The sequence below is a fragment of the Diadema antillarum genome, unplaced genomic scaffold, assembly GCF_040938485.1.
Source record: "Diadema antillarum isolate AM-2024a unplaced genomic scaffold, OU_Dant_1.0 seq00000604_RagTag, whole genome shotgun sequence".
Taxonomy (NCBI): Eukaryota; Metazoa; Echinodermata; class Echinoidea; order Diadematoida; family Diadematidae; genus Diadema; species Diadema antillarum.
In genome coordinates this window covers 3,083,424-3,097,574 of record NW_027271532.1, presented here as the reverse complement: position 1 = coordinate 3,097,574, position 14,151 = coordinate 3,083,424, and the positions used below count along the sequence as shown (strand labels likewise).

The 14,151-nt window shown below is 41.8% G+C and overlaps 1 protein-coding gene across 3 annotated transcripts in view; it reads right to left on the bottom strand.

Annotated features, from left to right (window-relative positions):
- LOC139735883 (protein kinase C iota type-like) overlaps window positions 1–14,151 on the bottom strand; it is an 84,855-nt gene that overhangs the window by 25,151 nt on the left and 45,553 nt on the right. For 2 of the 3 annotated variants that reach the window (XM_071646635.1, XM_071646637.1), the window contains exon 4: window positions 5,732–5,782. In XM_071646635.1, coding sequence (XP_071502736.1) covers window positions 5,732–5,782 — 51 coding nt within the window. Of the gene's footprint in view, window positions 1–5,731; window positions 5,783–9,842; window positions 10,300–14,151 lie in introns of those variants that run through there. The other variant, XM_071646636.1, reaches the window with a different exon arrangement.

Sequence of the window (14,151 nt, the reverse complement as noted above, 5' to 3'; positions counted from 1 at the left end):
CTTTTGATTCTTCAAAAGCACACTGGTGGTGACTACCAAGAACATTACATGTATGCATTTGCTGACATGATAGTAATATTACCCATCTCTCTGATTGCTTTAGAGCTATATATTCCCATTATGAAAGAAATACCGATGCTGGAACAGGTACATGTACTTCATTGTTACATTCATATACTTTTAAAGCACAGGACAGCAGCAAAATGTCATGCGCATAGAAATGCCTTCTAAATATAACAACACAATTGAACCTGTGCCCATGACTCCTCACCAGTAACTATATCCATCTCCTTTCCCCACACATGCCTTAGTATTATTTCATAGCCGCCTTGTAGCATCCTCACCATGCAGCATCAATCATTCCCACAGCAACCCTTCCCTCGATAAGAAAAGAAGCTGCTAGTACTGCCGCTCATAATAGGTATTGTGGCAACCAGCTGCGGCCCACGAGCTATATTCAGCACGGCCCAGCCACACTGCACTGCCCTTCTCCTAGGGGTTTAGGTGTATTGACATCAGCTGGCATTGTAACTACTTCTCCTAATAACATTCCCTCCGCAGTCAGAACAAAATTTGCTCTCTACTCTCAAGAGTGGCCGTGGCATGAGCATAAATAGTCATATTCCCCCCTCCCCCCTAACCCTTGCATCTTACAGTGTACATTTACGTCATACATTTTACTTATTCAACGTCGCTGGAGTCCTGTCTATGCATTGCATCTACACATGCAGTGAGCCCTCGCCCGGTTCACATGCCAAGCAGGGGGCACATGCTGATTAACGTGACGATTGGTTCCAACGACATTCGCTGGCATTGAAAGATCTCTGCAATGTGTCACGAACAATTTGTCCTGCCTTACTTGGCTAATTCTCGCTGCTACACACACGCATGTACGTCTGCCTCCACTACCTCTCGTGGTCAAAATCTTCTCCCCTCTTCAAAGTCTTAGGCATTAACTGTCTGAGTAAATGGGAAGCTAGCTCAGTGGCAAAGCAATTCTACAGATGCATCAATCATACATTGTACAGAGAGAGAGTGAGAGATAGAGGGGGGTAAAATATGAATTTTGCATGAGAGAGGCTTTAAGGAAAGACAAATGCGCAGACGAGGGAAAAATGTGATGATAGAATTAGCCCATTAAGACTGTGCTGAATTAGTTTGAGGCATTCAGACCCTCGGTTCAATTTTCTTGAATATCAGTCAGAGAAGTCTTAACCACTAATCTACCATGCAATACAAAACCTTGCCTGAAACAGCATACATGTATATCTTGGTTTCGACAGTGAAGTGTAGCCACTGTGATCTTTTTCTACCTGTCGAAACTGCAAATTTTATAGCAGACAAAGGGTGCTTCCACACATGTTACAGTTTGTCGATGCCCCTTTAAGATGTACTGAGAGATCTGTAATTCCTTCGCCTACTTTGTTGCTCATGTGAAGCTTTTATCACGACCCTGACCCCAGCCAATTTGCATTCATTAGTTGTTTTATAGACAGCACAAGGCTGGCCCTGCATTCTGGTGGGCCATGATAGTCAATTGATCACAGGTTGTGAACATCAATTGGAGCACATTACTACCCACGAAACTCCTTGATTGCTGATGAAGCCGCTCAAGCACGGCTAAAATGTGGGCTGATGCGAGACAGACTAACCACAAACAGCTTCAGACATACAGGGATATATCTAAAAGATGCGTTGATGCAGCGGCTGGTGCAGAAATGTGCATACCGCTAATTTAGTAAAGAGGCAAATTTTGCCATAAGCATATCAGCCATTCGTATATTGGCCATCAACTGATGAATTAGCCTCCCATCAAGGCACCATGATTATTCTCTTCGTGCTTGTATTCCTCAAATGTAAACCAATAGCACAAATAAAATGCAAAAATAAAACCACCTAAAACAACAAAATTTGAAATGACACTAGAATGCACTCACTTGGTCTTGCCATTGTAGGACTTAAACTATGTCATATATTCAAAAAATAATATTCACATGAGTGAAAAAGAAATACAAGTACCTTAAGAAAGAGACACAAACTAATATATCACAAGGGCAAAAGGAATATAAGAGTTTGCTCACAATGGTTATACACATCAAAGACAAAACTTTTAACCAATCCTGGAAAGCAACTGACTGGCACTGCAGGAGTCTGCCCATAACAATGCTGTCTTGGGCGTGAATTGGAAGCGCTCCATATCTCACAGATAATAGTTCTTTACTCTCTGAATATCCCACGCCTTCTATCATTATCTTCAACTCACCCCTCTGTGAAACGTGAGAATCCAATCATTCGTTCTCTATCCTCCTTGAGAAATCCGACGGGGCACACACTCACACTCCGTTCCTACATCACCGCTGACATCTGGGGGCCGTTTCATCAACGAGTTCGTCGGAGGTTTTCAGCGACAAATTTGCAATCAGCCAATCAGACGCAAGGATTTCAGTAGCTTTTCAAATTTGTCGGAGAAAACCTCTGACGAACTCCTTGATGAAACACCCCCCAGAACGTACTACCAATGAGAGCTAGAGATAGGCATGAAGGCAACCTCTCCCGCCTACCCTCACACTACGCAATGATTGACTGCCTCGCTTTGACCATCCAGATATACATCACGTACTTCAAGTACATGTATTGTACATAGCTGTTTGCGTGCTTGGACATTTCCTAACCACACACACACACACACACACACACACACAAAGGAGGAAATAGTCATATGCTCAGTGCCAATACAAAGATACATTCACACACACACGCACACACAATAACACACACACACGCATACACACTCACACTCAAAGAATACGACCACAGTTAATTTCTATATTTCCTCCTCGGCTGTTGTTGGTATGATAAAGCCAATTTGGGATTAAATATTAATCCATCCCAGCCCCCCCCCCCCCCCCCTTTCCTCATCTCCCTCAACTTCCTCCAAAGACAAGGTTCTAGTAATTGGATAAACAGAGGGGTTTTATACCACTCTATAATCCTCCATTGTGTGTAATTTACATAGTAATTCCATTTCCTGACAAAGAAGCTGGGATAATTTGCATACCGCAATCACTTCCTATTAAGATGCTCTCATTCAACCTCCCCTTCCTGAAATACGGTATCAGCAAGCTAAAGACTTCCTCTCTCTATTTCTCAGCCTGTGGCAGAAACAAATGGTAATCTTACATCTTTATTCTATACCTACAGCCCAGGTACAACGTAACTATTTCCCTCTATGCACCCTGATACATTTCAACAACATCTTGACTAGGATGACAAATTTATAATCATTCCATTTAATACAAGGCATGCATATAAGTTTTTACTCCCACAATTTACTCTTTATATACTTCAATTTAAGAAACCTTTAACAGTAAGGTTTGTATTAAACTGAATCGCATTCCTGTGCAAGCACCTATATGCTCCTCAGATGTAACACATTCTGGCAGCAAAAGATTGTAGTTTTCTTTTTGCAAAAAAAAAAAGGACCAAATGAATAAAAAAAATAATGGCAAACGGGACCTGCTCACCAGTTTCAGAGAGAAAGGAAGAGATAAAATGACTAAAAATAGCGCAAAAATCAATTTGTTATAAAATTCTAGTATGATCTTTAATCTAAATTCTATGGTATCATCATTCATATGAACAGCTGAGCTTAACATGATTTTGGCATAACTATTTTGTTTTGTTTTGCTTGTTTTTCTTTTAGCTACATTTCAAAGGTCATTTATATTTCTAATTGTATTTCTTTTCTTGGTCATTTTGTTCAAAATCAGTTCTGAAACCTTCTCCGGAGAATATCAAAGGTATGGTGCATAAATGAAGTGTTCTATAAATGTTAATCATAATTTATTTTCATAATGACAGTCATACCGCTTTCATCTCCCCTTTTTCTTTAAGGGGGGGGGGGGGAGGGGAGGGGGAGTAATGAGACAAGGAGAGGGGCTTCCTCTATCAAAAAAAGGTGAAATTACCAATTCTGTGACTAAATCTTTTTGCCAGTTTGCACCAGTATTGCTTGAGTCAGAATGGCGGGGAGGAGGAAGTGTATGCTAGCTACCAATAAATACCAACCAGGAAACTACACGCTTTGACTCATGTAATCATGGCACAGGCTTTTGGCCCTGGATATTTCTAATTACGTCGCGTCAGCCTTGATTTAATTTGATGCCGCCTGCTGGATATATTGCTACGTGCAACCAAAAAATCACCTAACAAACACAATGAGATAAAACTTGTAGAAGTGGACAAAAGTTACACACACTTATATCACAAATATGTCCCGACAGTTACAACACAGCCGTCTTTCAACATTCTTGCGAATTGAATGGATTAAAGTCATTTTATTCCTCTCTGAAATAAAAAAAAAAAGAACAAAGACGAAAGCAAGTCAAATATTTCCTTGTCCCCTTCATCCATTCAAAAGTACCCACCCTTCTGTCTAGTCTATTCAGCCACCAGTGACATTAGGCGTTTTCACATCAGCCCGATGTTTCGAAATAGCACGCTATTTTCTGACTTGGGAAATTAACCCAATCACAAAATAGCGTGCTATTTGATATTGTGAATACAAATTAGCGCGCTAATTGATCGAGAAAATTTCTCGAGTCCAACTCGGGAAATTTCCGAAATAGCAGGATAATTTATGCGAACTAGCGCGCTATTTGATAATGTTCGGGCTGATGTGAATAGGAAATGAAATAGCGCGCTAATTTGCGATCGTGAAAAATACCTCGAGCTTGGATTTTTATCGGGCTCATGTGAAAACACCTATTTTTGCTGTTAGGGCTACAAAAATGTCAGGTGTTCAGGAGAGAGAGAAAAAAAAATGGTAGGCAAAGCACTGTAAGAAACAGGATCGCCTTTCCTTTGGCTTCATTTTTGGGGTTAAGACAACTGGGATTTGGACAGGATGTCACTCAACTGATCATCTGACAATTAATCCAAAAAAGTGATTTTCACCAAAATTTGAGATGCAAGGTCTTGTCACCCAACGGACAATTTGCTACTGACGAAGTGAGAGTAGAGAACAACCACAATGCATGTATTTTCTGAGCTCACTGGGGGAGTCATACCATAAATAGAGCGTGATTAACTGCGGTATATCATAGAGTTCATATTTTGAAGAAGAAGAAGATACTATCTATGTCTCACAGTCTTTTTCATTAAAGGAGAAAATGGCCCACGAGCATCTTTTCTTTCAGCCCCCCCCCTTGAACGGCATTACCATAAAAGTAAAATATCTGCCCAAATTCGGAGTAAGTGCGACATATGCGAGAAACTGATGGCCATAAGAATGTTACAAAGCCATCCTATTGGTATTCAATAAATGCACCTCGGTGGAGTCACTTCGGTGATATGACTTGTGGCACTGCTTGCATAAAATTCTTGTATGCTTCTTTTGGGCATGAAAGGTCACAAATTGCACATTTCCTTGCCTCCATGACTCTCAACACATACATAACATCAAGGATCTTTTGTCGTCAAACATCCTCCAAGACAAATTATGTTGATTCTTTGAGTACCAAAAGAAAAAAAAAAACATGTTTGCATTAATGATTAGAAAATTGGTTTACAATTGAAGAAAGTGTATCAGAAGCATGTACAAACTGTATGCAAGTAAAATAGATACTAATGCAATGTTGAATTAGTCATGATACATAACTTTCCTTTTCTGCAACACGTAAGCCAATGGACAAGAGAAGAGACACACATACACACAGACAAACAAACTTACTGTCTTCTCCCGGGCATGGCAGACCAGGTCGAACAGGAACCGAAGGGAATACTGCAGAGATTAAACAGAGGGAGGGGGCGAAAGAAAAAGAGAGAGCGTTAAATAAAAACCCATCGAAAACAGAAATCTGTCAAGAGTTGATAAAAAGGTCAATCAGCTCTCATATCAAAGTATGCATTATTAATATCATGGAATATTCATGGGGAAACTATACTGTGTATACTGTGTGCACAGTGAAAGGGGAAGAGAGATGTATTTCCCTCAGGGGGAATCAGGGCGGGGTGTGAGGCAGAGCTCAGATATCTAAAACACGGCTTTACACCCAAATGGAGTTTTGATATCTGTAGCTTCACAGTGTAAAGCAAATTAACTTTCATCTATCTATTTGACTCTGTTTCACATACATGGCACACACAGCTCAGGGCAGGATATTTTTTTTTCTTCCTCCCCTTTTCTCAATTCCTGACGCTTGAACATTTAGCCTTGTGAAGTCAATTTATCAAATCATTTCCTCGAGAATTTAAAATGTTTTAGGAAAGGCAATCACACAATCAATTACACTGTTACATGAATGTAAATTATCAATATTACACAACATCTCCACTACTGCAAGTCAAAAATGGCTTTCCTAGCCTACATGAAATATACATTCCCGTGGCGCTTCCTCGCAATAGAAAAACTTGCTGAGGCTGGTAAATGAACTAGATATGATGAATACTTAATGCTGGAATTTGTTGATATGGCAGGGCACATGCATAAAAGTATGCCATCAACTTCCGAGATTGGTCTCAAGAGGGGACCGGGAAGGATTCAACACCCATTTGGCTTTTGTGGCGCTTAACAGCAACATTGTCAGTGTCGTGCATATTTGATCAGGTTGATTTATGAAATGCAGCGGGCCATGAACAGCCCTAGCATGCGGCACTTCACAGGCACTAGTCCCCGAGATTAAAAGGCAATGCCACCTCCGAGAAAGGGATTAAAAACAGCCACGGAGGCATATTTTCCAGCCATCACAACATTTAGCTCATGCCAGAACACCTTCTCTCGTGATTTACTTAAATGTAGGAATATAACACTATACTTCCCCTTATTGTATGTTTCTTTAATAGAACAATAACAAAAAACAAAGCAAGCAAAAAACAGTAACTATTAAGTATTGAAAACAGACCACAAGAATACACAGACAAACCGTTTTTATATCGTTAGGGAACCAGAGCTGAAGAGAATAATGTTTGCGAGAGCTTGTAATGTTGCTGCCTTTCATTCAAATGTTTCATCACTCCTCAACTTTTCTCACAACATAATCCAGTTAAATATGCATTATGCATCTACAGATATCCCTCTTCAAGCAAAGTTCGTCCCACAGTATTTCTAACATTTACTCTAATGCCCACAGTTTCTTCCCTGACAAGATAACAGCCACAAGAACCCATATAGCATGCTGTTAACATCTAGATCATCCATATAATCCATTCGACACGAAATCTGGGTGGAACCTAGACTCCATTGTATTCGCATGCATCTGACTCATCATTTACATTGTCTTTTGTCATACTACTCTGCTGAAAGAAAAAAAAAAGAAAAGGGAAGGAAAGGAAAAGTGCCGACGTCCTTAACAAAGTGAAGTTAGCCTACTTGGAGAACAATGAAACATGCAAATGGGGCTTATTAACCACACATGATATTCACAGGCAAGCCAGATAATTTCATTCACATGACCTTCTGCACTGAAACGGCTCTGCATAAATCATTCTGCGCCCTTTCGGCATACACACTGTATACACGGTTTGAATGAGAATCAAGAACACTTAAAACTGGGTATGCACAGATTGCATACAGAATGAGCAAGAAGGACACGCGATCATCAATAGATCCCGAAGAGTTACTGCCTTCATGTGGATCTCAAAAGTAATAGCTAATATCAACTGATTTGGGACTGTTCTTTCATATGTATATACAAAGCAGCGTATGAAAACTATATCAAGATGGTATGACAAATGGAAAATGGACACACTGCCATTAACTCTGTTTGGAGGGAGCGATGGTGGGGAGTAGGGAACGAGGAGGAATACAGAAGGAAGGAAGGAAGGAGGAATGGGAAAAGGATGGTGGTGCTAGTGATGGTAGAGATGCAGATGAAAGAGATGAATAAAACCCCCAACGCCCAAAGAAGCGCAAGGTATGACGTAAGAACAAAAGGATCACTCTTCATCACTTAACCCTTCCAGCATCGAAAGGACCGGGGTTGATCCTTCCGCGCGCAGCTAGACAACGTACGGTCGACGGAGGACTCCAGGGGAGTCGGCGACTTTCAGCGGCAAGGGGAGAAGGATGCGAATGAGGCCCACTAGGAGCCGTGTGGAAACCATCTCTTATCATACATGTATGATTAATGGAGCGGATGAGAGAAAGATGGAACGTAATCCACAAGAATCCAACAACAGCTCTGTCCACTTTGGGTATGTGCCATGGGGGCCCTCATCTTACGAAGAAGTGCAACGATACAACAACAACTAAGAAAAAAAAAAACAGGAGAGAGAGAATGTGAGACAGAGGTAGTAAATTGTGCTGACAGGACGGCATGTTGAAGGCTCGCTGGAGAGAAAGTGGGTAAAAAAAATAAAGCATGACGACGGCTGTGGGGGGACTAGCGCGGGGGAATTCTTAATTACTCGTGGCATTAATATATGCATTTCTCATCAGGATGCCTAAGTTATTTAAGAGATTCGTTTCGGCCATTAAGCATTCGCCCTGCTGCCCAGCATGCCAGGTTCATTGCTAACTGTCTCAGCTTGCTACAGAGCGTACACTGACTTGCTTGGGGGGATGCTACAGACTGCCTGGGTAGGACATCGATCAATGCTGTGCACTATCCCACTTGAGGCCCGGTCAGTAGGTATTATACTGAATGCTAAAATATGCTATGAGATACCAACGAAGGCTATGTTTACTACGCCAGTGAACTGAGCATTTTGTTCTTAAATTCTACTCAGCAACAGATCTGATAAATCCAGTTGAGAATATTTTATGAAACAGTATATGAAGCACTCGGACATCTTGCGGGCCTTACATAGTTTCCCTAGAGTGGGAGGTAATAAACTGAATGAAAGTTTACCCTACAGTTTGGTAGCTTGAAGGGTTTCTTTTAGAGAGGACAAGAGGAAAGGAAACATGCTACTAATCATGGTGGGTGAATGTGTGGGTGATATATCCTCACTTAAGCACTTTTTGAGATGTCTTGAAGACGGGCATGCCTATCATTCCCTCACTTTGAGCCCCCACATTCTTCCTCATACATCAACATATGAGCTTTGGTGCATTAAAATCAATCACCTATAGCAGTATGGAATGATTCTTGCTTAGTCCTAATCTCCATATTGGATTGTTTACATCTATGCAGCAGTGAAAGACATCTGAAAATGGCTAATCGTAGCTGCATTTTTAGTCCCCCCCCCCCCCCCCATGCACACTAAATTGAGCCATTTGGCTTTTCCCTGATAATCACATCCCCTTAATGCACAGCAAGCTCTGTGAATGCCCTGGAGACATTATTACTATGCATTATTAAGGAGTCATTAAACAAAGTGTACCAAAACAAGAGTCATATTCATGCTTGAAATACATTGTAAGTCTTTACGTGCCAGATCTCACACGGAAGATATATCACGTCCATATGATGAAGAAAGAATGTGAAATAAATTATCAACATCAGATTGTCAAACCAGTCTACCTTTTGGACAGTGCTTTTCTCGACTCTGGACATCCATGATGGTATAGTCGAAATGAAACATATCTGAAGGCGAGATGGTGTTGATAGCATTACTATAGCTGATATCACATGCGTAAAAGCAAATGACGTACATGCCCTATGCAAAATGTCTAAGCATATGGCGCATATCTTTGTTGCTTGTATGCAGCAAGGGAAACTTCTATTATTCATGTCACCCTTCAGGGAGTCAACAGCACAGATACATACACAGAGAGACAGAGATGGACATAACTTACAATCCCCCCATCCCCCCCAAAAGAGAAAAATGATCTTGTCCAGCATGCAAGGCAAATATTTGTTTGGCAGCAATATTATGCAAAGCGGAGTGGCTTGACTCACATTTGTAGAGGCGAAGAAGATAATCCTGAAGTACGCCTAGGGCTGACGGCCGCCGAAAGTCCATTTGAGGGAGGCTACAACACATCTATGCCTACTCCACCACCCTCTCCGTCATCTTCTCTGACAAGCCCGGGAATATTTCGAGTCCTTCTCCTGCATCCACGCGAGACAAGACTGCTCAGATGGATTCAATTTCCCATCAACGCCGGCAAGACACATTGACATGTTCCATTTCCGACTAATGCAATTGTGACGGAAATGCTGCGGTTTTTTTTCTCTTCCCTTTTCTTTGCGCAGGTACGAAGGAGTCTGCATGCAATAGTATGACCCTCAGTGATGCAGTCTGTGGGCTTTCAGCAATTACACACAATGCTATGTGCTATGCAATGGAAGTGTGCAGTGATGTATTCAAGTGGCTGGAGGTAGAGAGCATTCGGCTACATGGTAATGCCAGGAATTTGTGGCTGGTGTACAAAAATAACGAAACATGCAGGCTACACATGTCTGGAGTCCCCCCTAGCTCACCCTCACCGCTTCTCTAGCTCTCTCTATATCGTCCACCCGCTCTGGGAGTCGTGATGGAGCCGAGCAAACGCTCTCCGTTGATTGAAGCGGCCGTGCGCAAGAGCATGCAGGCATTCGCTTGCTCCACACTGTGGCCGTTTGCAGCACTCCTCCAATACCTCAGCTGTCCCAACTACTGCACTGCGTGCTCCACTTCGCAAACACATGACGAAGTCGAAGACAGCAATGGGGGTGGGGGTATGGGAGGGGGGGGTCAGAGAAGGGGAAACACCGTGCACTACCTCGCGCTCCGATGACGCTCGCAGCAGCAGCGGGGTGGGGAGGGAAGACTTGACTGCGTTCGTGCGAGTTGGCATTCATCATGTGATTAGGGGAAGTCTATAATTAGCAGGCCCTCCCCTACTAGTGGAGAAAATAAAGCCATTTGTCTTTGGAGCAAAATTCAAACCCTCTCCATGATTAACACAAAGTACCCATGGATTCCTGTATACAACCTGAACAATCATTGCATATATGCAGATGACCACATGATTCCAAGTAATGCTTATTCTATTTTGGAGAACTAATAAGTTAATACCTTTGCACCTTCCTGGTCTATCACATAGTGAGGATATGACTGTTGTAGCAGGTGGATTTTGTGTTCACCTGTCCAGTGAAACTTTTATCCCCTTCCGCTAAATGACATACATCAAAGAAAGTATCCAATGATTTCAGTTTTTATCAGAGGATTCATTTCCTTTTTATATTGGGCATCACTATGAAGGTCTCATCAGGCAGACCAATTCATATGTAATCCATATTGTAATAATATCTTACAATAGAATTTTGAAGTTAATTGGTATCCTACACAAACAAATCAGGATGATCTTTCTAACCAGTGAGTTTACATGTATTATACATAAATTGGAAATGATTCACTCTCTGTAATATACATTAAAGTGAAATTTGAATATTTGAAAACAGAACTAAAAAGCTAAAATGGAGGACATACATTCAAACAGGAATACAAGTGTCTATTGAGAAAATGGTGCAGCATCACTCAGATATTTTAAGGATATGATTACCTTCAATTGATTTCGTCAATTAGATACATGTATTTTGATTATTGTAATAGAACATAACTATAACCTGCAACCTCTTTTTTTTTTTTCTGGGGGTGGGGGGATGGAGAGACAAATGAAAAAGTCTTTGTGGTATTTGTGGTTAACGTTTTGATATAACCACTTTGAGCCAAAAGGGGGCAAAACAGAGGAACTAGTCAATCGCCGATCATTTTGGTCATACCCACGAGTAAATGAGAGTGGTCCTCGATGGCAAGTGAAAACGTGTTTTACCATCGACTGAAAGCGCGCCAGCACACATGCACATCTTTGCCAATATCACAACGCTCATGGTGAGAAGGCCAAAAGTGCACTTAGTCATTAGAAGAGCAATGTGAATCAGGCATGTCAGGGTGCTCAATCTGATCATTAGTCCTTATTGTAAAATAGGAAAAATTCCCACCAGAGATTGGATTCCCAGTGCCTCCTGTTTATATTGTCTGAACAGGGTGGACTTAAATAACTGATTAAATAATGAAAATTAAAGATGCTCCAATGATTCTGGGGAATGTAGAAAGGACAACTGATGTGTAATTTGAAGAAATGCCACATGAATGAGCTCAAAATCTAGCCTTTGACCCCTTTATTTAGAGCCCAGAACAGTGGCGCGGCACAGATTGCACCCAAGAACTCCAATGTCTACCCCTAACATTTCTAATGGAGTCACATGAACTGAGCACAGATACCGGCAGATGACTATATTATTTCATTTTCACAATTTTATTAATTTCCCCATCCCATCCCCGGCATTCAGAGGACTCTTCCTCTCCTCCCGCCGCCGACCCGACACACTTCAGAAAACTGACCCGAGGAGAAGAAAATGGAAAACTTTTATTTACATAAATGGCATACTGATCGATTCTGACATATGCGTTACACGGGACATGGAGACCCAAGGGCCTGCGCAAACTGGGGCATAGAAAATGGGATCGCGGGCATTCGAATCCGAAGCATGTCCAGCGGGCAGGTGTTGTGGCTCTCGGATAGTGCGCCGCCATGCAAGTCGTATTGACAGTGCACCTTGCAATAGATTGCCATATTGTAATATGTGAAGAATTCCCCCGTGCGCAACATCTCCACCACATCACGCATTCATTGCATCGGTAATCTCGTATGCATGCCCAGTGCCTGCACGAACGGAAGAACTAGCTACCCACCAGCATTTTTACCCTCCACAATTAGCTCTCCTTGCAGGTATTAAAGGTAAGCATATCTCCACCATGGAATACCCTAAAATAGAATGTGCATATGAATGAAAAAAAAATACAGATATATATTAAGTCTACATATCTCCTTTGCTTCATGATGAGCCCAGGTAGCTGTGAATGGCTGCTGTTGTAATCTTTCTTCATTGTCAAAGAATAGGCACCTGCCATGGATTGCATTAAAATAAGTAAAAGACGAAAATTGTTGTAAATTTGACTATGTCAAGTAACTCATTCGAATCACCTGTCGTAATGCCCTGGTCACATTAAACTGTTTTGGTTTTTGCAACTATATCTTTACATTCCCATCTGTTTTCATCACTACCAAATTTTCTCTTCTTTTTCTCCTTTTGCAATCTTTTAGCTGTTCCCCTTCCTTTCTTTTCATTTTGTAAAAGAAAAACAACTTTGTATGACATACCGACTTGAAATGTGATGAGGAAATTCCTACAAACTCGAACAGAAGGGCTGAGAACTTGCTTCATGAATATCCATTCAGATTTCCATGAATAATTTCAGTGTCGTCTCATTTGGTTCGTTTCAAATATCTGAGAAAGGTCTTGAAAGAAGGCTAATTTGATTTTATCCTCGTACAAGTGGTTTCATGTAGACAAGATTCAGATCTGTGTGTGTGTGTGTGTGACAATGCAATTAAAGCAAGTCTGCAATACACTCAAATACGGCCAGGGCTGTACTAGTATGTGACAGAATAATGCCTATTACACGTAACTACCCTCCCTCCACCCCCCTCCCCCATTTCTTGCTCTATGGGTAAGAGATTCGGGCAGAGTAAATTGGAGTAACCCGTTTACGGTGCAGTTTTCCCTTCCAATCTTGTCCTTATCACTATCCGTCCCTCCTCTTGCTCTCCCTGCTCACTCACTGGTGATCTTGGCTGCAGCAGTGGGAAAACTGCGTAGAGGAAGAAACGGGCCCTGGTTTAGGTTTGACGCCCTCTTCCTTCCTTCCTTCCTCCATCCCCCCTACCATCCCTCCATCCCAGGCAAGTTCTTTCCTGCACTCCAGCTCTCATGCTAGTCTTGCCATTGCAGATCTCTTGATAGATGTTTTTCCCACTCTTTTGCATCCCTTTTTTTCTTCATGGGCAAAGTGAATTGTTTCACCAGCAAAAACATAAATCTGTTTGTTTAGACAAGAGACATTTTTGGCTGTTAAGTATGTATGGGTGTGTGTGTGTGTGTGTGTGTGGGGGGGGGGGGGGTCGGTGAATAGGGGGTATGGAATGAAAAACTTGGCAGCAATGTGCCATATCTCACGGGTCTATACTAACATATCATATAAATACTTTTACAGGCACACGGGTAGCATATATCCAGACAGAATCAGTACAGTTGAAAATACTTGTTATGATGCTGTGTGATGAAGTTTGACAGCCGAGAAAGAAAGGTGGGGGGGGGGGGGGGGGGATGGAGAGAGGGGGAGGGGAAGAGAGAGACCCTGCTATAGCAGCTCATAGAC